Source organism: Myiozetetes cayanensis, unplaced genomic scaffold (genome assembly GCF_022539395.1).
Source record: "Myiozetetes cayanensis isolate MyiCay16 unplaced genomic scaffold, myiCay2020 scf2-11, whole genome shotgun sequence".
NCBI classification, from domain to species: domain Eukaryota; kingdom Metazoa; phylum Chordata; class Aves; order Passeriformes; family Tyrannidae; genus Myiozetetes; species Myiozetetes cayanensis.
Window position 1 is genome coordinate 48,351,583 of NW_026087411.1, and position 20,490 is coordinate 48,372,072.

Consider the following 20,490-nt stretch of genomic DNA (forward strand, 5'->3'; position numbering starts at 1 on the left):
AAAGCACTGAAATGTACTTACTGAGGACAGGCATTCACAGTCAATGAATTCAAGCTGCTGGATCGGCTGGACCTTAGCCATTTTATCACAGATGGTGGTGTTACACTTGATGTTTGTTTTGCTGCCTTAATAAAGGCAGTTCTTATGATAAATACAGTGTTAAGTCAAACACAGTTGCATTGGTGGACAAGACTGAGAATGTCTGCTTCTGGAGGAACTGGGATACTGGAATTTAAAACACCCTAAAGAAACAGTTGTAGCAAGTAGCTGAGGAGCCAGGAACCCCAGTGAGGATCAAAATCTTGACATTCCTAAGTGTCAGGAGGCCACTGAGAGTGCAGCCACTTCACCATAAGGAAATCACAGAGAAAAAGCAATTAATATGTCATCAAAGACACAGCAGCATACTGTCAGGGAAGTGAAAGGTAAAAGAGTTACAACGATGATTCTAATAGATCCTAAAGTAATGAAATGCTTCCAGAAATGTGTTGCTTGGATAGAAAATCAAAATGATGAAAGTCTGTGTGCAAATTCTCTTATCAAGGCAATTCCTCATGACAACTATAAATAACTACTTTTAATAAATATATGTACTCTGATACTCTTTTTGTTTTTATTATAGTACAGAGTATGTCAGAACATGGTTAAAAACAGTGAGAACTATTTTTTACAGCACACTGAACTATCCTCTCTTTTTGTTGGTGTTGTACTTTTCTGAATCAACTTTTTGAACAAATACATGAAGTAATTTATGAATAGTTGGAGGAGCAAAGGTTGTGCACCATATCCTCATGCCGTTTCTGGGTATCAGATTCTTATTGTTCATGTCTTGCTTCAAGTAATAGCTACATTCTATAAATAAATGTAGTATTACCTAGTATTTTGTATCATGTTTCCTTGACTGAACCATTGGGTTCAGACCATGAAAAGAATTTAAACTGCACAGATATAAATATGTAAACAGTGCTATAAAAGTACATCTCTGTTCCCTTTTCCCTTTTCAGTGTGGAGGATTTTTCTATATGTGTTTGCAGGAATCAGAGCACTGCCAATACCTCTTTACCTCTTGTTCAGCATAATACGAATCTAAACCAGATTTCCTTCAGTCTGTACACCCATTAACTCACTTTACTCACTCCATAGTTTTTATAAACTATATAAACCAGCTAAAACCAATGCAGTCAGAATGAGGGCAAAGTCATGGCACCTCAATCCCTTTGAATTCACTCATGCACATCTCTGCAGCTCAATGTGTCTCAAACAACAGATCAATTTGGAGATGTATCTTTTCTTCAGCAACCCTTTAAAACATACACTTTTATAATGGTTTGACCCCAGCCAGCAACTGAGCCCATGCAGCTCTTTGCTCAGCCACGGTAAGACTAGGGAGGGAATTGAAGAGTAAAAATGAGAACACTGATGGGTTGAGACAAAGGCAGGGAAAGCAAAAGCCATGCACAAAAGCAAAGCAAATGAATGAATTCCTTCATCCACTGCTTCCCATGGGCAGGCAGGTGTTCAGTCTTCCCCAGGAAAGCAGGGCCCTATCACATGTAGTGGGGACTTTGGAGGATGAATGTTGTCTCTCTGAATGTCCCCCCTTCCTCCCTCTTCCCCCAGCTCTATATGTTGAATGTGATGCCTTATAATATGGAATATCCCTTTGTTTTGTTTAGTTGGGATCAGCTGTCCTGGCTGTATCCCCTCCCGAATTGTTGTGCACCCCCAGCCTCCTTGCTGGTGGGGTGGGGTGAGAGGCAGAAAAGGCCTTGGCTTTCTGCAAGACCAGCTCAGCAATAAAAAAACCACATCCCTGTGTAATCAGCATGGTTTCCAGGACACATCAAAAACACAGCCCCATCCCAGCTAATGTGAAGATAATTAACTCTACTCTAGCCAAAAGTACAGATTTACATTATTTTATTGAGTAACTACACAGTGATGTGCTACTCTATCATATTATCTACATTTGGAAAAGTAATCAAAATAGTAATTGTGGAACTTGAACAACAGGTCTTGAAGTTCTACTAATTGACATCTCTGAGTTCATTTACAACCAGGTACGGTGAGAACAAAATGAGTAAAAGCCAACCTACCTGGTTTTACAGAATCATTTTCACTCATCCTGAACAATTGCAAACATAGAAAGAAGGTGCAGGGTAGAAAATGAGACAATTTTAATTAAATGTCACCACAAAATCCTACTAATATTTAAGATATTCAGTTCCTCCATTCTTTATTTGCTATTGCAGACTTCAAAAATAGGTATTTATGGAAGCTGATAAAGTATCCTGTATAGCATGTTGCAGAAACAGCAATAGACTGTAATTGGGAAAATGATCATTCAGAGGTATTCAGCATGTTCCACTTCAGATCCATTAATTTGGGATATTTTTTTTTTTTTTTGGCATTGGAATGGTTCTTCAGTCTATATCAGGTATTTGTTACATGTAGTTTTATTGCTAAACTGATATTTTTAAAACTTCTTTGATTCTTTAGTCATGTGTAAAAGATTTCCATTTTGGAAAGACTGATAGCCTTTTTAATCTAGGATATTTGTGATTTTTAATATGGCTTTGTTTTACAAAGCATCTAGAAGGGCTATATGTGGAGAAATGAAGGATACAAGTAACAGCCAGTAAATACAGAGATGTTTTCTTCATTGCTAACTGTAACTATTGCTAAAATTTCAGAAATTACTAGGTACATGCAGGTTTCGCTCTGAGCAGTGCAGAGACGTCTTGTTACATTGTACAGTCTGAGTAAACTTTCGAGCTTTAAAAGTTATTTGGTTCTTTTTTAACTGCAATCTACAGCATAAGGTCTTTGAGGTCCACAGCTCCAGCCTGAAAGCCGAGATGACAGGAGGGAGCGGGAACATCTTTCCCTCATCTACACAGCAAGGACTTCCTTTCCATACGTAGGTGTTACCAGTTTTCTGTGGTACCAGACTGAATTCCTACAGATGGCTTTACACAGAGTTGTCCTTGAAAATCACTAGTAAATTTGGCTAGTGGATGCTTCAGATGCCGTATTTCCCACAAAGTACCAAATCTGTCTCCATAAGGTATGGTGACTTCTTATTAAATTCCTTGCCCTGTTAGTTACAATCCAATTAAGTGAACCTGTCTTAATCTGTATTAAATCCCATACATCCAAGATGCTGTCTTTCTCTTCATGCTTACATAAGTCCCTGTCTGGTGAGTTCAGCCAGAGTGATTCAGTCTGACATTGCCAAATTAAATTAGGAGTCTGTGGATTTTAAATTGAGAGTCTGAAGCTCAGGAATTATGGACCTTTAGCTTTGAAATGCACTTTTTTTTTTTTTTTTTTTTTTTGACCTGGTGCATCATAAGCTTGTTGGTATGCAAGTCCCAGCACAGATTTATCTATTTACTCAGGTTGTTTCTTAGGGGATGATTTCAGGGAAATCAGGGGATTTCAGGGTGAGGGAGTTTTATCAAAATTAATCGAGCTGGATACAATTGGTGGGTGTAGGAGGATGTTGTAAATATTATGTAGCATTTTGGCCTAGAGGGCACCCTAAGTACATTTTTGCAGTTAAGATATAAATACAGGAATGATTTGAAATATTATCCAGGGCTGAACAGTCATGTTGTTTAGTAAAGAAGACATTCAGCTTACCTCTCATTCACTTTTTGGGAGCCTTTCCATTGCCATCAGACCACCAGATTTTATCACTGGGTTTCACAGGAGCAGGTGCCCAGGAAACATCCAAGCTTTGATACATGTGTCCTCTCTATAAAGAGGGGAAACCTGATGCTTTTGGATATTGTATGTCATTGCTTTGAGGTTTTAGGCAAAAAAAAAATTTGCCAAATGAGTTGCCCTTGAGGAGAGACCAGGCCCTGCGTCTTCTGCACCATATACTTCCAATCGCTCCTCATAGCAGTCATCATGAAACATTTCTGCTTCTTTAATATTGAGTTATAAAAGCAATGAGTTACTTGTTTTTAAAAGTAGAAAGAATTAATCTTAGCTTATTCAGAGCTTTGTTATCCAGAGATGTAAAGATGTAAACTGCTGAACATCTGAATAAATCTGGTCTATTCATCTCTTCATGGAGTCTATAATCCTAGAGAGTGTAAAAAAATTCATTCAAGACATCCCTGAATGCTGAATTTTGCAGTGATTTAGATCTTACACTTGTTTGAAAGACATTTCAAATCATAACCAGGCAGATGCTTTTCTCCTCACTAAATCTTAGAGGAGAAATTCTGTTTACTTTAAAAGGATGTAAAGTCACCTAAGTCTGTAAAATATGCTCAAGACAGTGTGATTTGAGACAGGGGACTAGAGAGGATGACTAGCAAAGGAAGCTTTCAAATTTCTACAGATCCTTGTGTGTCTATGTCTGTAAAAAAAAAAAAAAAGAGAAGAGGAGAGTAACCCCATATAATCATAGGTGTGTGTAGAAGCTATTGCTAGTTTCTAAGTATGTCAGACGTAAGGCCAAAGTTTCATGGGTTAATCCTATTTAATTTTAATGGATCTACTAGTAGAAGGAACAGCTGAGCAATCAGACCTTTATGAATCTCCGTATATACTGACATCGATCCATTACTGTTCATTTCCTAGCAGCAGCAGCAAATAAGTGTAAGTAATCAAAAATGTTAAAAATGTTGTTGCTTTGTTTCTTACGGATAGGGTAAGTTACGAGCTTAAATATAAGAAAGGGGTTAAAAACAATGCTGTAGCTGGTACAGGTTTTAAATAAGAACCTGTGAGAAATGTTTACTTTGATAAGAGAGGAGGAGAAAATATAATGAATATATTAGTAGGATTAAAGTCGCTGTTTTGTCTGAATGGGCCTGCTAGATGATGATGTTGATGATGATTCTAAATCTTTGTTCATGAGCAAATAGTTCAGTATCTACTACAGAGGGCTACCTATGCATGTTTTGCATGCCCACTCTGTATATAGCAGGTGGCTTTTGTAAATCATGACAGGAAAGCATCTGAGTGAGCAGGATAAAAAGGACTGCAGACAATTTATTAGATAACTGGTATATATTTCAGTCTAATTCAGACAGGAACACATGAGCTTTCCACTTGTTTCCAAAGAAGAATAAAGTCATATAATTTTAGCAGCATTGATGCTTGCAGGATAGCTTTAAATGCCCAATAATTTAGCTGAGAGTCTGCACAAGTTGACAGTCAAACTGACTTGTCTCTCTTGGTAGGAAGTAAAGAAGGGAGAAGTTGTGTTTCAACAAACCAGGTTTCCAAGCTTCAGCCATCGCTACTCCAAAACAAACCCCCTTTCAAACTGTTTTCTACAATACACTGCCCTTTCTCTTTACAGCTGACCAGAACTTTTCAAGTAGAAAATGTTGTGTTGAAAGAGCTAATTTTGATGAAACATGAGTAGAAAAAAATATTTAAGAAATACTGGAATAGAACTTCCATTTTAAGTCAACAATTATTTTATTTGAAGTAAAAACTGTTCTGCACTGTATAAAATGCTTAAAAACAAAACAGAAAAAAATCACTTTGGTTGCCATCAAGACAGTATTTAAATCAACCTCCAAGAGATTTTTAAATTGTGATACATGGGAGTATGAAAATTGTTCACTTTTCCTCCATTTCACAAAGTAAAAATATTCAAAATCAGGTAATTTCCCACGACAAACAAATACTGCTTACAAGCCAGCTGTAGCCTTGTTTTGGTTTTGCCCTGATTCCCTACCTGTCTGATGACAACTCATATCTCTGCAAAAAATGCAGTCCCATGTAAAGCCTTCAACGTTGTTTACCAGACGATAAAGGTACTGTATGTTAAGAAATTTGGGAAGGTGGTAAGACCAGGAACATGGGCTGTTTCTGCCAGGAGAAATGTTAGATCTATGGGCCACAGCAGGATCAGGACGTAGGAATCAGGGACAAGAGGCAGTGGGATGACTTTGGCCTTTTTGAGGGGACAAAGGCAGCAGGGCCAAGTGATGCTACTTCCTCATGGGGAAAGCCTTTTTTTCTCCTCATAGTGGTTAAGGAAGATCAAAGCCACTGAAGGTCTAGTGCTCTTTCCCTAGCCTTTCCTAAAGCCTTTTGATACCCCAGATGTCTTCTTATGAGCCCTAGGCTTCTGCCAGTTCCCATCTACTCCCACCTGCTGTTGCAGGGGTTGGAGAGACAGCATTTGCAGCCACATGACAGGGCATCAGGACCTGGTGACCTACTCTCCAGTCTCAGCAAAACTCAGACCATTGCAGGAGGGAGAATAGCTCTGTGTGGCAGCCATGCACGAGCCTCAGCAGAAAGACCTGTCTTTGTGAATGCCAGGTTAGAGGGGAAGAAGACTACAGGGTGTTATACATTGGGAAGAACCATTAGGAGCATTTGCAAATGCTTTCCCTGCCAAAGCCAGAGGAGCAACCCAAAACTTAAACATTGGAATGATATGCTATCATGCTGCAGGTTCGTTGTGTCAAGGGCAGAGACTGAAGTTTAATCATTAAAGCATGGATGAAGGGTTAATTTTCTCCCCTTTTTGTTCATATTTGAATGTCCCTTCAGACTTTGTCCTGGCAGAACTGTCCTAGGCTGGCCCTGGGAAAGCTCCATGCCCAGAGGCAGAGGACAGGCAGCCCCTCTGGTCCTGGTTTTCTCCTTGAGTGACCTGCAGGGAAAGGGGGCATCAGCAAGCCCCTAGGCTGGGTCCTCCATAGTAAACATACCTCATGGATAAACACACAGGCAAATTACCAGCTGTGTGACAGTAAAAAAAGTGCAGATATTGATACAGGGATAAGACACTCCTGAGGCAGCATTTACTGCAAACCCTTCTCTGAACGAGCAATAGTTAAATGTTTGTCCTTGCTTCTTTCTTTCAAAAGTAGGGCAAATATCTATAGAGTTCCCAGTGGGGAGGTAATCTAACTTTAACTTTCATACAGTCAAGTAAAACACCCGAGACCTGTGTTAGGGATGCAAGCAGGTCGTCTGAATTATGATTTTTCAATCTGGTATTATTTTAATCTGGCATGCCTCTCATGTGCTTCATTTAGGTTCATCTTGACCTGAAAACTGCAATCTCAATGCCTTTATGTCTTTATCCTTACAGGTGATTTATCTTGTTGCAGTATCTTTTCTTTTTTTTTTTTTTTTTTCTTTTTTTTTTTTTTTTGCTCACTATAAATATTTATTTTATTAGCGAAACACTGCCCGTGAGGCAGATCGGCGCATTTCACTGTCTCGGGTCTCCCGAGCGCGGTGTGGGTCCCCTTCGAGCAGGAGCCTCTTGCTTTAACTCTCCCTCTTGCTAATTGAGGCAAGAAGATAATGAATTAAGAGCCGCGGGAGGTGAGATCCAACACTCACCCCTGCAGCCGCAGCGTGCTTCGGGTGATGCTTCCTTACTCGTTTACAAGACAATAGCCGAAGAAATTAAGGAGGGGGAGAAAATGACTGATCCTTCTCTATGAGATAATGGATGAGCCCGGGATGACCTGTTTTTTTTCTTGCGGTAGAGCGGTGCTGAAGACAGAGGGCACCCGCGCCCAGCCCACAGCCGTCGCCCCGTCGCCAGCGCACCAGCTCGGGGCGACCGGAGAGCCAATGCCCGCTCCCAGCAGGCAGGGAGCCACTGCCTCATCCGGCCAGGTACGTCTCAGGGGTGACCCTCCGAACGGACCGGGGACTCAGGCGAGGGGGTGCATGTACGGCAGGCAGGGCAGGCAAGAGGCACCGGGGAGCCGGGCTGCGGGGCTGCCTGTGGAAGGCGGCTTCAGGCGGCTCTGCTTGTCTGCGGGTGCGGACACATAGCCAGGACGGCGGCTCCCCCTGGGAGCATCGCCTTCCTCGGGACCGTCCCCAGCCTCCCGTGCCGATCGCCGGCCCCGGCACTCCTGCCCTGCGCCGGGAAGGGACGGGGAGAGGCGGCCATCCCGCGGCGGTGCGTGCCGCCGCTGGTCGCCGCGCCTCGGGGGGTGTGTGCGAGCCGGTGTGCGTGTGAGCGAGTGTGTGTGCGGGTGTGCCTGCGGGGACACCGCGGCGGCAGTGCAGGGCTGGGGGCAGAAGTTTTGGGTAAGCGCCCCGCCGTGCTGGCGGGCGGCCGAGCCAGCGGTGGTGGGACCGGGACAGCGGGACACTGAGACATTGGAGCACTGAGACAGCGGGGTGCCGGGACAACGGGACAGGGGGCCAGCGGGACGGGAGGCGACGGGACGGGGAGACAGCAGGATGGGTGACAAGTGGGGTCGGGGCCCGCGGTCCCACAGCTGCCCCAGGTGCCGGGCTCTGTCCCAGGTGCTGACGGCTCGTCGTGCAACAGGGACTCGGCCCGGCCGCTCTCCCTGCTCTCGCGCGGCGGTGGCATCTTCCCTCCCTGTCACGGCATTTCAAGCCACCAAGCCCTGCCGCCGGGCTCGCCTCTGCTCCCTGCCCGAAGCCTGTCTGCACGGCAGGCGTGCCCGTAAGGCACATCAGGACTTTGCCAGCAGTTGCCTTAGTAACTAAAATGTATTTTCACCTGCTTTCGTGTGTGTGTCCCTGGCTGAACTACAGTTTTGCCCCCTGCACATAAAAAAGTTAATCTAAACTGCAAAGTGGTTCCTTTCTTCCTCCCTTCGCTGACCTTTAAATGACATTTCCCGTGGCTGGCAGAGCAGACTGTTCGCTTTCTCTTTTTACCCACGTTATGTATTGAGAAAGGAAATTTCTAAACTGAGAAAGATGCCTTCAGGTAGTCAGAAAGAGAAGGGAGAAGCGCTTGTCACCCCGCTTTTAGGGGTAGGGCCTCTGAGGCCCCAAGTAGGGCTGGGGCTCTTCCCCAAAGAACTGCCTACCTCCTGAAACTTTCAAAACTTCCCGGGGCGGAGGTTGGGGAGTGTGTGCCGTCTGGAGGTGCAGGAAGTAGCCTCCTTTTCTTGAAAAGCAGATGCAAAAAGAACTGTAGAAACTCAACATATGTGAATATGTGCGGTCTTATATCAAGGCAAATAAATACATATTTTAATCCATGTTGAAGCTTCCTTTTCAGAGGCTTACCGAAGCAAATTGCCCCGGGTGTTTGCGAAAGCGGTCATCTCAGACTGCGAGAGGATGTTTTGTCGAGCTGTGGTTTGACGTTGATTTCCCAGTTAACCCATTTTATCACCTATTTCTATGCCACCAGGTTAAAAATCACTAGGATGACGGCTGTCTTGGCACCTTCGAGAGTGATACTGTGAGGTTTCGCTGTGATGGTATTTGGAGCAACTTGGGCGTCGTCGAGGAGAAGCAGATGCCTTTTCCTACATGTCCTTAAACCATGTGCAGGCAAGAGGAGCCCATGAAATTCGTAACCTGGGTCTGGATGACATCCTGCAACAAAATGATTGGCGTGCTGCTGGTCTTTTTCCCTGCTCTGCTCCTGGAGATGGACGTGCTGCCCAGGAGTGCCGGGAGGAAGGTGCTTCTCTCTGCAGCGTCCTCACAGCGGTCGGTGGCTCGGATGGACGGGGATGTCATCATCGGGGCCCTCTTCTCTGTCCATCACCAGCCGCCGGCTGAGAAAGTGCCCGAGAGGAAGTGCGGGGAAATTCGAGAGCAATACGGCATCCAGAGAGTCGAAGCCATGTTTCACACTTTGGATAAAATTAACGCCGACCCGGTCCTGCTACCTAACATCACCCTGGGCAGCGAGATCCGAGACTCCTGCTGGCACTCCTCAGTAGCCCTGGAGCAGAGCATCGAGTTCATACGGGACTCCCTCATCTCCATCAGGGACGACAAGGACGGAGGCACCCGCTGCATTTCCGAGTCGCAGCCCCAGCCCCAGACCAGAGTGAAAAAGCCCATCGCGGGGGTCATTGGCCCCGGCTCCAGCTCAGTTGCTATCCAGGTCCAAAACCTGCTCCAGCTCTTCGACATCCCCCAGATCGCTTACTCCGCCACCAGCATCGACCTGAGCGACAAAACGCTGTACAAATACTTCCTCAGGGTGGTCCCCTCCGACACGCTGCAAGCCAGGGCCATGCTTGACATAGTCAAGCGTTACAACTGGACCTACGTCTCCGCCGTCCACACGGAAGGTGGGTATGGGGCAGCACCCTGCCCCCCCGGGCCGGCCCCGGGACGCTGCGCCCTCCGCGGCGGCTCCGCAAGGACGCGCCGGGGATGGGTCACTCGCCGGGACCCCGCGGGGGGAGGCCCCTCCCCTACACAGTGCCGGGCGCTGCCATCCGCGGAGACCGTGTGGGGAACGGGGAGAAGAGTGTGGGTGCGGGGATGCAGTCTGGCAGCGCAGGAAAGCCCGCAAGAGAACGGGCATCTCCCCGGCGGTCCCGTCCCCGTCCCCTCCCTGGTTCACACGGAGTGGTTCACGTGTTTCTAAATAAAAGTTAACAGATGTGAGCAGCTGGATCTGGGGCGGACAGCCGCGGCGGGGCCGGGGGCTGTCCGTGGGGCGGGTGAGTCTGTGGGCCTGACACGCTCGATCTCTACCATCGCGGGAATTTTGGCAAAAGGGAGTCAGGGCTCAGCAGGGATTCCTGGAATAGCTGCTGGCTTTACTGCATGGGAACTGATTTCCTGGGACTGCGAGCACTGAGGAGAGAAACACGAAATCCCTCCGCAGTCCAGGTAGTCCCTGCAAAATCAGGACCCGTGGGAAAGGGCGGGCAGCCTGTCAGGAAGTCCGGGCAAGAATGTTTGCATGCAGCTTGAGCAATAGTGAAAAATATTGCTCTGTACAATATGTTCTTGCTCAACAGGTTACTTAATTTTAAATATCAAAAGAAAAATATTAATAGTAAAGGTATTTTTAAAAGGAGCCGTTGGTGTACAGCCAGGTTAGGAGCGCCAACACAAATTGTAGAAGAAATTGCATTTGATAGAAAAGGAACTCTGTGATATATTATTATGATATTTCTGTGGTCCAGTTGTGGTCCTCAAAATAGGGTTTTTTAAGTATACAAAATTGCAAACCTGACCATATTATTACTGTAGCTTTGCAACTGTTCTGTTTATCTGAGTGTATCTCTTATATGGATTTGATTTATGATTCCCTCTGGTTACTGAGCTGACTCCACACCTTTCATTCTCACAGAGATGACTAAGTAAAAAGAGATAGGAACATATATTGTGATGAATAAATAAAAGATTCTCCAGGAAGAGTTGCATATTTACAACATTCAAAGGGGAATTGGATTGATCTGAACACCTGAACCAGAAAGTGCTGCAGTTTGAGGAGGGGTGGAGGAGATGTAAGAGCTGAAGAATGACCTGACATTTGCAGTTCATTTATGCCCTATTCAGAGGAGAAAACGAACTGCTAGCAAGAGTCGGAAATGAGCTATCAAGATTCTCTATCGTTGACAGATAGGATTAGATCTTGTGGAAAGACAGGATGACAAATAAACATGAAACGGGTAAATTCCTTGTTGATGTAAATAGCCATTTCTCCCTTCAAGGCACTTCGGGGAGCTATGCTAACTCACTGTGCCCGAGGAGCTGCCTCAAGGGGCCGGTTCCCTCTCTCTCCCACTCTTCTTAAAATTAGTGGGCCTTACCTCTTCTGGAAAAGACATTTTAAAAAAAGATTATTATAAGTAGCAATTTCAATCATTACTTCTGAGAAATTTTAATTAGATCCCTATTTTTATGAATGTTACTGACTGATGAAAAATAATTGTTGCAAGATATTTTTAGACTTTGAAATGATCCTTTGGAAAATAGGCGCAGCCCACAAGGCAGCACTCTCCTTTTAGGAAAGGTCAAAAGGATTTTGCAGATAATGAAGCTTAGATTAATATTTGCTATTATTATTATTATTATTAATCTCTATCATCTATTCCTTTATCATTAGAGTTGAGCTACAACTTTCACTGGAAATATGTAGCAAACTTTAACTTCTGCTTTTCTTTCCAAACAGACAGGTTATTAACCCCCACCTAGCTACTGCTGGGTTGATTACAAAGTCTTCTTTTTTCTTTTCTTATTTAAAAGGAGATTAGTATTCATGAAAATCCGTGTAAATTGTTACATTTCTGTTGTTTCAAATCCCAGGCATCCACTGAGAGAGATCTGCTTGCTGGTTTGTTAAAGGTGAGATCATTCTTTGCAGACAACACAAAGCCACTCTGAATAATAGTCTGTGCGAAGAGGAACTGCTCCATCCATGCTATGTTTGGAAATACAGGGATAAAGAGTAGTCAGAAACATTCCTCCTCCACAATTACTCATAGGCCTCAACACTGTCTTTATGGTGGGCTGCAAAATGTGCTGGGAGGAATTCTAGGGTATCACGGGTTGGAGAAGCTCTTCAGAGGGGACTGTGAAAAAGTGGCATATTTCTAGGAAATGCATAGGTTGACACTGTGAAGAAGTAAATTCTTTTGCCCTCTGGGTACTCCGGATCCAATCTGGCCCCCTCTCTAGAGCGGCAAAGCTGCTTAGTTCCCACGCAACCTCTGGTTCTCATGGGGATGGGCAGTGCTCAGCTCTTGTAGGTGCCCAGCCACAAGGGGATGCAATGAGACCACTGAGCTGACTGACCGCCTCTGTCAGTGAGCCATGGTCCTCAGTCCTCACCGACACAGAGCAGGGTCAGGGAAACAGCCCAGAGAGATGAGCCCTTTCCCAGGCTGAACCATCCAGCTCCTTTGTTTACCCTTCCTCTACTCCTGCAGTTTAGCTGAAGTTATTTGAATGCCCGAAACAATACCAGTGTACACAATTACAGCTTTAATTATAATAAGAAATAAATACCACACAACTTTTGAGCAATGTTAACATGAAGCCTACACATGCCATCAGGATGGACATGAAGAAGTCACCCATGTAGGATGTTGTCTTTAAGTAGTTTGCATTTGACATGAAGATTTATTCTTCATATGTTAATATGATAATTGATTAATAGTGATGACTTTTAACAACATTCAGTCTTTACACTCTAGTACATGAAGTTGCATGGAGATGTGCCAGACCTGTTGGGGCTTTTTGCACAGTGGTTTGTTTATTAAGAAGTTTAAACACTATATTTGAGTAAAAATTCCTGAGTTAGTGAATAAAATCTGCTTTCAAAGGCCCACATTGCTCCTTTTCGATTAAAATTGACACATACAACTACACATTAAAGAACAAAGAAAGGGGGGTTACTAAGTTTGATTATTTTGTTATGTATCTCAGCTGAGCATAGTTGTTCATCATGAGACTGAATTTTTTCCAGAGTGGGCAGCAGTCATTAAATGATGCAAGAAATCTGTGCATCTGCTGGCTGAAGTCTGTTGACTGTATAGTAGCTGCACGGCATTTTCAAGGCTATTATTTTTTTAAGTTTTCTTCAAAGGTTGTTCAGTGTTGGAGTTCTTGGCACGTTTACATCTCAGCTGTAAGGCTTGGAAGTCATTCTTATCTTGAAATGCACTTAAATGGATACTTAACTCTGAGCCAAAGCTTCCTGTGGAAATCAAAGCCATCAAAAAGCACATGTGCTAAATTGGACATGATCTTGAGTGTGATAAGGGCAGAAGGAGCTACACTTGCTAAGGGTTACTTTCCAAGTGAGAAATGCTGGTCTTCAGTGAAACAACCTCCAAGTCAGGGATCATTCTCAACTAAACCAGGCAGCCGCTTGTTATTTGGTCATTCTGAAGAATTACAGGGGACACTTTTCTCCTTGCCTGGAGAACAACCCTCTGGCTGCCTTCAGAACTTGGCAAGAGATAGCAGGCATCACTGCTGTGCTGCTTTCATGCTGAAGGCACAGAAGTTAATAGGGTTGCCACCAGAAAATGTAGAACGGTTGTGAGACTGCTGTAGGTCACACTGACTTCGAAAACCCAAAAGACAGTTGCACCCTGGCTAGTGATCAGCAAGAAGTCTGCACCGAATCCCTCATGTTCAAGTGTTCCTCTTATGCATGGAACCTGAGAGATAATGGGGTAAGAAGTCTTACTGTCACCTCATCTCCTAAGTGCATCACTTCTGAATAAGCAAATAGAAGTACTTAGTACTTAGCACTTAGTGCCTGTGCCCAGCTTTTTATTTAAACCATTACATGCCAGTTAGTTAGCCTTATAAAATGTATGTGAGATTTTTGATTCTGTGAAAACAAAATCTAAACCTGCAGAACAGATGTTTGAGTGTTCTTTACAATTTACGGATCATGCTTACATTTTAGTGTACAAATACTCCACCATAAATGAAATTTCCAGTCCAACAGATTAACATGCAGACTTTGCAGAAGAAGCTGTGGAAATTGAGTGATTAAGTTAATTGCACCAAATTTGAATTGTTCAGAAATTAATTAGAGGACAGTGAGATGTTTCTGGTCTTGATAAAATTTTCTCAGATTTGTATCGCCAGGCTGTTTCTTTTTCTTGAGTGTAAGGTTTAAAATGAACTATGATGAAGCAGATGGCACAACTTTCAGATCAAAGTAGATGGTAAGTACATTATCTTCACAATGATTTTTGATAACCTGACTACTGCACACTGTCTATTGTAGTAACGTACAGGAAACTCATAAACATGGTTATATATGTTGGAAAAAGGATAGAAATAAATAAAATTTTGATAAAGAACACTTTATCAAAATTCACTGGAAATAAATTCTTTCAGTAGAACCCACTGAAGTAGCTTTAGACATTCTAGAAGATAATACTTCTGTTCAGGATAGGTGGGGCTCTATTCATTAAACAGCTCAAAGGAATAATTTTCGTACAATAGTGTTTAATTTTTCACAAGGTATTTCTAACTATGTTCTATTATTAATTCTATGGTGTCACTCAATGATTAATACTTTTTGATAAAATTATTGTCAGGCTATAAAGAACAGGAATTCCAGTTCAAATGTTTGAAAATTCAAAGTGTACAGTATTTCTATAGGTACCAATAATTACCAAAATGCTCTTAAAGGTTAACCTGATGAGATGGTATGACTTATGCTGAGGTGTGTGTTCACAGGTGCACATTTCAATCTATTTTTTTCTGCATTTAACTAGTTTCACTAACCATCCTCAGAGGTTTTGTGACATGAAAAAAAGGAGAGTATATGTCCCAAGGAGAACAGAAATTAGTTTCAAAACAAGTAAAAACTAGAATATTCCCTTCATTGGATGTGCTGGGAAAATCATTTACATAGATTTACACTGACAAAATTATTTCGGGTGACAAACACTGTGGAGATTAAAAGAAATTCCTTCTTGAAAATATATTGTTTCTCAGTACCCCTAAATTCACAAATAATATAGCTTTTCAACTGACACAACTGGCAGCTGCATGAGTTAAATAATCTCAAAAGACTCATCGAACTCCTGTACCTGCCTTCTCAGCAATACTGCTAGAGATGATATTTATCAGTCAGCATCATGGGTTCATTTGTTCTTTACTTCTATTTTTTTCAGCATTATGCCCTTGCTCTCAGATTTTTATGTCCCAAAATTCTTGTTAAGTCCTGTGAGTTTCTTTTAAAAATATTAAACAGACTTGACCTTCTCAAAAAGCTATGTGAAAATGCCTCTAAATTATTCCTTTGAACTAATGGTTCGTAACATGATGGTGCTTGCACAGAGGTTTTTCAGAGAAAACAAAGAGCTATGTGGAGTAAAATCATATAACTAGAAATAGTGTCACCCACTGAGAAGGATGTTTCAGGGGTCTGATGCATAAGTGAGCTGGTAACTGTAGTGGGAGACCAGAAGCATTGCACCTGCCACATGCAGCCCAGAAAAATACTGATCAAAGTCCTCACTAATTCGCTGACCCATGTGAAACTAAGTGGGAATTTCAGTGTATCTTCATGTGTGTCTGTAGATTAAGCCACTGTCACAGATGACAGTAATTAACACCTGTGCTGGCAGTCTGAACTGGAGGGTCAGGAACCGATTGGACATGAGCTACAATGGCATTGCACCTGAAGAAACTGTCCCTTCCCCTGTGGGTAGCTAAGGAATGCTAAGGGATGTCACTGGAGATGGTTGGAGCAAGGTGTGCAAGGGACAAACGCCATCCAGCGGGTAACCGGCTCAGGTGTGCTGGCTAATTTTTCAACTGTATCTTTTCTTAAACACTAGTATTGCTATTATTACTACTAACGTGCATCTAAAAAACAATTTCTAGATCTGGTTTTCCAGCCCAAAGTTGGCTGTTCAGAGGGGTGACAGGAGCCTTGTGATCCTTGAAGCCATTGTAGCCATTACTCTTTTGGGCTGTAGTCCCAGGTCCTGTCCAGTCCAAAGGAGTGCTTACAAGCAGCTATTCATGGGCCCCTAAAGTACCCTAAAGTCACTGAAGTCAACTGAGTTTATATCAGTCTTAATTCTTTGCCAGAGAAGAAACACTCAGAGGAAGAGGTCCATTTATTAAAATCCTGTCCCAATTAGAATAGCTCACAGCACAAATAAATGTTGTGTAAGAAGTGTCTTGATCATTGTTTTGTACTTCTAATTCCAATGTGAAATGTGGGCAAACAGAGCAATATTCAGTCTTCAGGATGGGGGTACACCATGGTTAAAACTCACTTGTGAAATAACATTTTCAGTATTGGTCTCAGACCTTTCCTGATAAGATTCCAGTAGTCCATTACCTTTTTAGCTACCACCATACACTGAATGGATGTAATCCAAAAATACATTAAAATTACCCCCAAACCTTCTTCCTAAATGGTAAAGCTAGTTTCTGAGGCCATTACACACAGGGTTTTCCTCATGTGTAATACTTTTAATTTATTAACACCAAATTTATTTTCTACACTTTGGCTTCTATTTGTTAGCCAATTAGTAATCCAGGACCTTCTGTCATATTCCATATTACTTCTATTTCTGCAAGAGCTTTTAAAAAGAAACCTCATCAAAAGCTTTCTTAAATTTTAAGTACTCTATAGTGATTGTATCATTCATGCAGTGAATGTTCAAACAAAGAAGTTTAATTAACTGCCGAGGTATGTATTGTCTCAGAAAAGATGTGTTTGTTTTTCCTTGATATGGCATATTTATTTATTTGTGCCTTACTTTTTTTTTTTTTGTTATTGTTCCTATCAGTTAGCTCTGTGCAGGAATATCTAAAGTCTGCAGAAATACTGTGTCTGTTCACTGGATTACCCTCTATGCCTCTGTGCTCCCATAAATTCAGTTAAAAATGAAAACTGATATGTGAAAATATAAAATTACTTTTTTGCACTTCATGACTTGTTTTGGTGCTAAGGACACTTTACCTGGTGCATGCCACAACAGAAAATTAGCTGGTATAGGCAATTTGTTAAATGCTACCTTATAGATTTGTTTTAAAATACGTTGTATTGATACTCTGAGACAATGGTTCAGTCCTATCCTACATAAGGAATGACCTTTGTATGAGAACCATCCTATCTGCCTTCAGAGGCTGTGCAGACTGAGAGAATTAATTTAACTTTTCTGTTGTGGTTTTATCTTCCCTGAGTGCTCTTTTTATATAATTGGTTATCACTGAATATCAGGCAAGTTTCCCATTTCTTGAATATTTGAAGAATGGTGGGTTATTAGATTCTATGCCTTTATGTCCCAGAATTGTTTCATCTTGTTTTATTGTGGTTTTGTATTTCAGTTGTCAAGGTATACTCTGTTCTCTTTCCCTCATTAGGACACAACTTAGATTTTTTGAAATATTTGTTTTATTTTTATTTAGTTTGGTCTTTTTTAGTGTTAATAGCATTAGGAAATTTACATTTCTGCTTTATCATGCCAGCTTTTTTGATCCTTTTGGAACTTTGGCTCTCAGACTCTCATATTTTTCTGCTTAGTCTCTGTGTGATTTATTAGTATTTCACTCTTTTGGCTGCACTTTTTAATGTCCTTGAAATTAGCTTTCTCATTTTTATATAATTTGTTTTGCTTTAAATTAAGTATTACTGTTAGTGATTTTTTATTTCACATGCAGCTTTTTTCCATCAAAGTATCACTAAAGTGCAGTCACAATTACAGGCTACGTTTTGGATAGTTAGGTCTTAACACTGTATATGGTTCAAGACTAAGTTAAGAGTTCCTTCTCCTTTTTTAAGTTCAACAAGCAAATGAGTAACACATATGAAAAAGAAACCAATACACAACATTTAAGATTTACCTTCATTTTCCTTTATCTAAACTATAGTGTGCCGTACTACATACAGAGCCAGGGTGTGTTAATAGCATTTTGGGACACGTGGGGTGCTTTTTAATGAAAAGTACTGTGCATCACAAGCTGTCCTTTCCTCTTGTGCTGAGCCACTGCCTAGGTGGCTTGTGCCTATCAAAAACCAGCGTGACGGATATTTCACTTTACTGAAAAGTCATGTTGTTTGTTATACAGTGCTATGGTCCTTTGTTTGAACAATTTTCATTCATAATCTCTCATTAGTGTTTTATAAAAAATTAATTTCTTGAAGGATATTTGAATTAGGCTAGCAACCATCCACGATTTATAGGTCCCTTCGAAATTTGGTAGTGATGTTGTAAGGGTAGATGTTTGGCAGTTCTGGTAGACAAAGCAGAGAAGGTCATGTCCCATGCTGGTGCAGTGGGTAAGTATAGCTGTAAGGTTCTTGATCCAGTGGTCATTGAAGTTAGCTGGTGGTCCAGTGGATCCTGAACGGGGCTCAGCATGGCTATCAGATGTTGTCTTTTCAGGTTATGGAGCCGACATTCATCAGTAAGTTGTAAAAATCCGCAGGAGTTGTGAATGCCACAACTAGGTGTATCTCATAGTTAATTGAAGGTAGTATGAATGTCTGTGAGAGTGAACTGTGTTTTTGTTGGATTTGCATAGATATTAGAGGATATTTAGGTACATATTTTTTTTTGCCACTAGAAGAAGGCTGAATCTAGTTCTTGCCATACAAATTCCCCACTGACTTTAACACTTGTTTCCCTTTGTGAATAGTTTGAGGAGCAAACCTTCATTTTCTTAAATGCAGTCAGTTGTTTGACCAGTAACTTTCATCCTGGTTCATCTGTGAATACAGATGGATTTGTAAAAGGTAGTAGTTTCCCAAACATTTATTTAAACAAACTTCATCCTGGCAAACTGCAATAAGAACCAGGCATGAATATTGCTGAAGTGACAGCTATTTGAAATCTGAATAAGTGTTCATAAACACTTTCTTAAAATGGATGGCCAGGCTACACTGAACATTGGGTGTCTTTTCCTATGTGGAGTAGAATGTAAAGGATAAATTTGTAATTAATTTTCAGGGAGTGAGAAAATCTTTCAAGTTTATTTATATAAGCCTTTCTTACCCACCTGGTGTTGTGAAGAGGCTTTAGCAAATGGAAGTTGGACATGTAGAAGTTCATGCTGGGTATTGAAAGTTAGTGATACTCCTATTGAGAATGTATTTCTCTTACTGCAAACTCTACATGCGTTAAGTCTCAAGTCTCTTGCCAAACCAGCAAGTATGTGAAACTGAATATTAATGCTGTTAAGGAATGAGGTATTATGAGCACTGGAAAACTGTATGATGATTTGAGAGCCTGGAAAGTAAAAATGGACTTCTATTGAACTCTTCAGAATGGGTTTTAATAGTGGGTCAAAAACATTCCTTTGGAAGATGCCCTTGTTTGCCTGGCCATGTTTCCCTGGAAGGATAATCTCCTTCAGGATCAGATTACAAACTACAGCTCTCAGCTATATGAAGCAAAGTGCTGAGCTATGACCGTTGCTGCACTGGAACAAAGGTGTACAAGATTTTAAGAAACAAAAAAAGGTGTACAAGATTTTGAGTGTTCCAGGCAGCAGCCCTGGCAGCCTGGATATCACTTTGTCCTTTCTTGTTCCCTTCCACCCTCAAGGCGCTACAATTATGGTCCTCAGGTGTCACTACATTCACTTGTAAATATGCTTAGCCTTCCTCCTTCGGGTGGAACATTCTTTGTTCCCTGTCAGGTTTGGCCAGGGCACTAATATCTGGCAGCTCAGCCTGGGCATACCAAGTGACACGGTGGCAATGTCAGGCACTCAGAGCCAGAATTCCTTCTCCTCTCCACACAGTGCCAACCTGCAAGTGAATTTGCTGCAATAACAGGAACGTTTTCCAGAAGTTGCTTATGGATTTGTCACTGACCTCAGAAAGAGATGAACAATACTAAACATGTGACCCTAACCATGCCTTAATGGTGTCCTCCAGTGTTGGCATCTTGCAAAAGGCAGTATAAGGATATAGGAAAAGTATCATGGAGACAGTAATGTGCAAAATTGATGTTGTGAAGTTAAATGAGGCAATGAATATTGATATCAATTTATTATGAAACAGCCAAAAATGCAGAGTATTGGGTTATGCCAAAAACCCAAATACAAAAGACAAATGAGCTTTGCCAGACAGCTCTGACTACCAAGACAGCAACCCCCAGAAAAATAATAAGATGGTGATTCAGACTTCAGCTGACAAAAAATTGTAATTAAATTAAAACCAATCAGTGTGACTCTATGAAAAATAGGTCTTCTCAAACAAGCCTGATTTTATTCCTTGATGAAAATGCAAACTTGGTAGCTACAGATAACAGTGTAGATGAAATATCTTAGATTTCTGTTATGGCG

General features: G+C 41.9%; 1 protein-coding gene across 4 annotated transcripts in view; it reads left to right on the top strand.

The window, feature by feature from the left end:
• Window positions 1-6,924: 6,924 nt before the first annotated feature.
• GRM1 (glutamate metabotropic receptor 1) overlaps window positions 6,925-20,490 on the top strand; it is a 180,695-nt gene continuing 167,129 nt past the window's right edge. For 3 of the 4 annotated variants that reach the window (XM_050315115.1, XM_050315117.1, XM_050315116.1), the window contains exons 1-2: window positions 7,150-7,623; window positions 9,137-10,034. In XM_050315115.1, the coding sequence (XP_050171072.1) occupies window positions 9,272-10,034 (763 nt within the window). In that variant the 5' untranslated portion in view covers window positions 7,150-7,623; window positions 9,137-9,271. Of the gene's footprint in view, window positions 7,085-7,149; window positions 7,624-9,136; window positions 10,035-20,490 lie in introns of those variants that run through there. The other variant, XM_050315114.1, reaches the window with a different exon arrangement.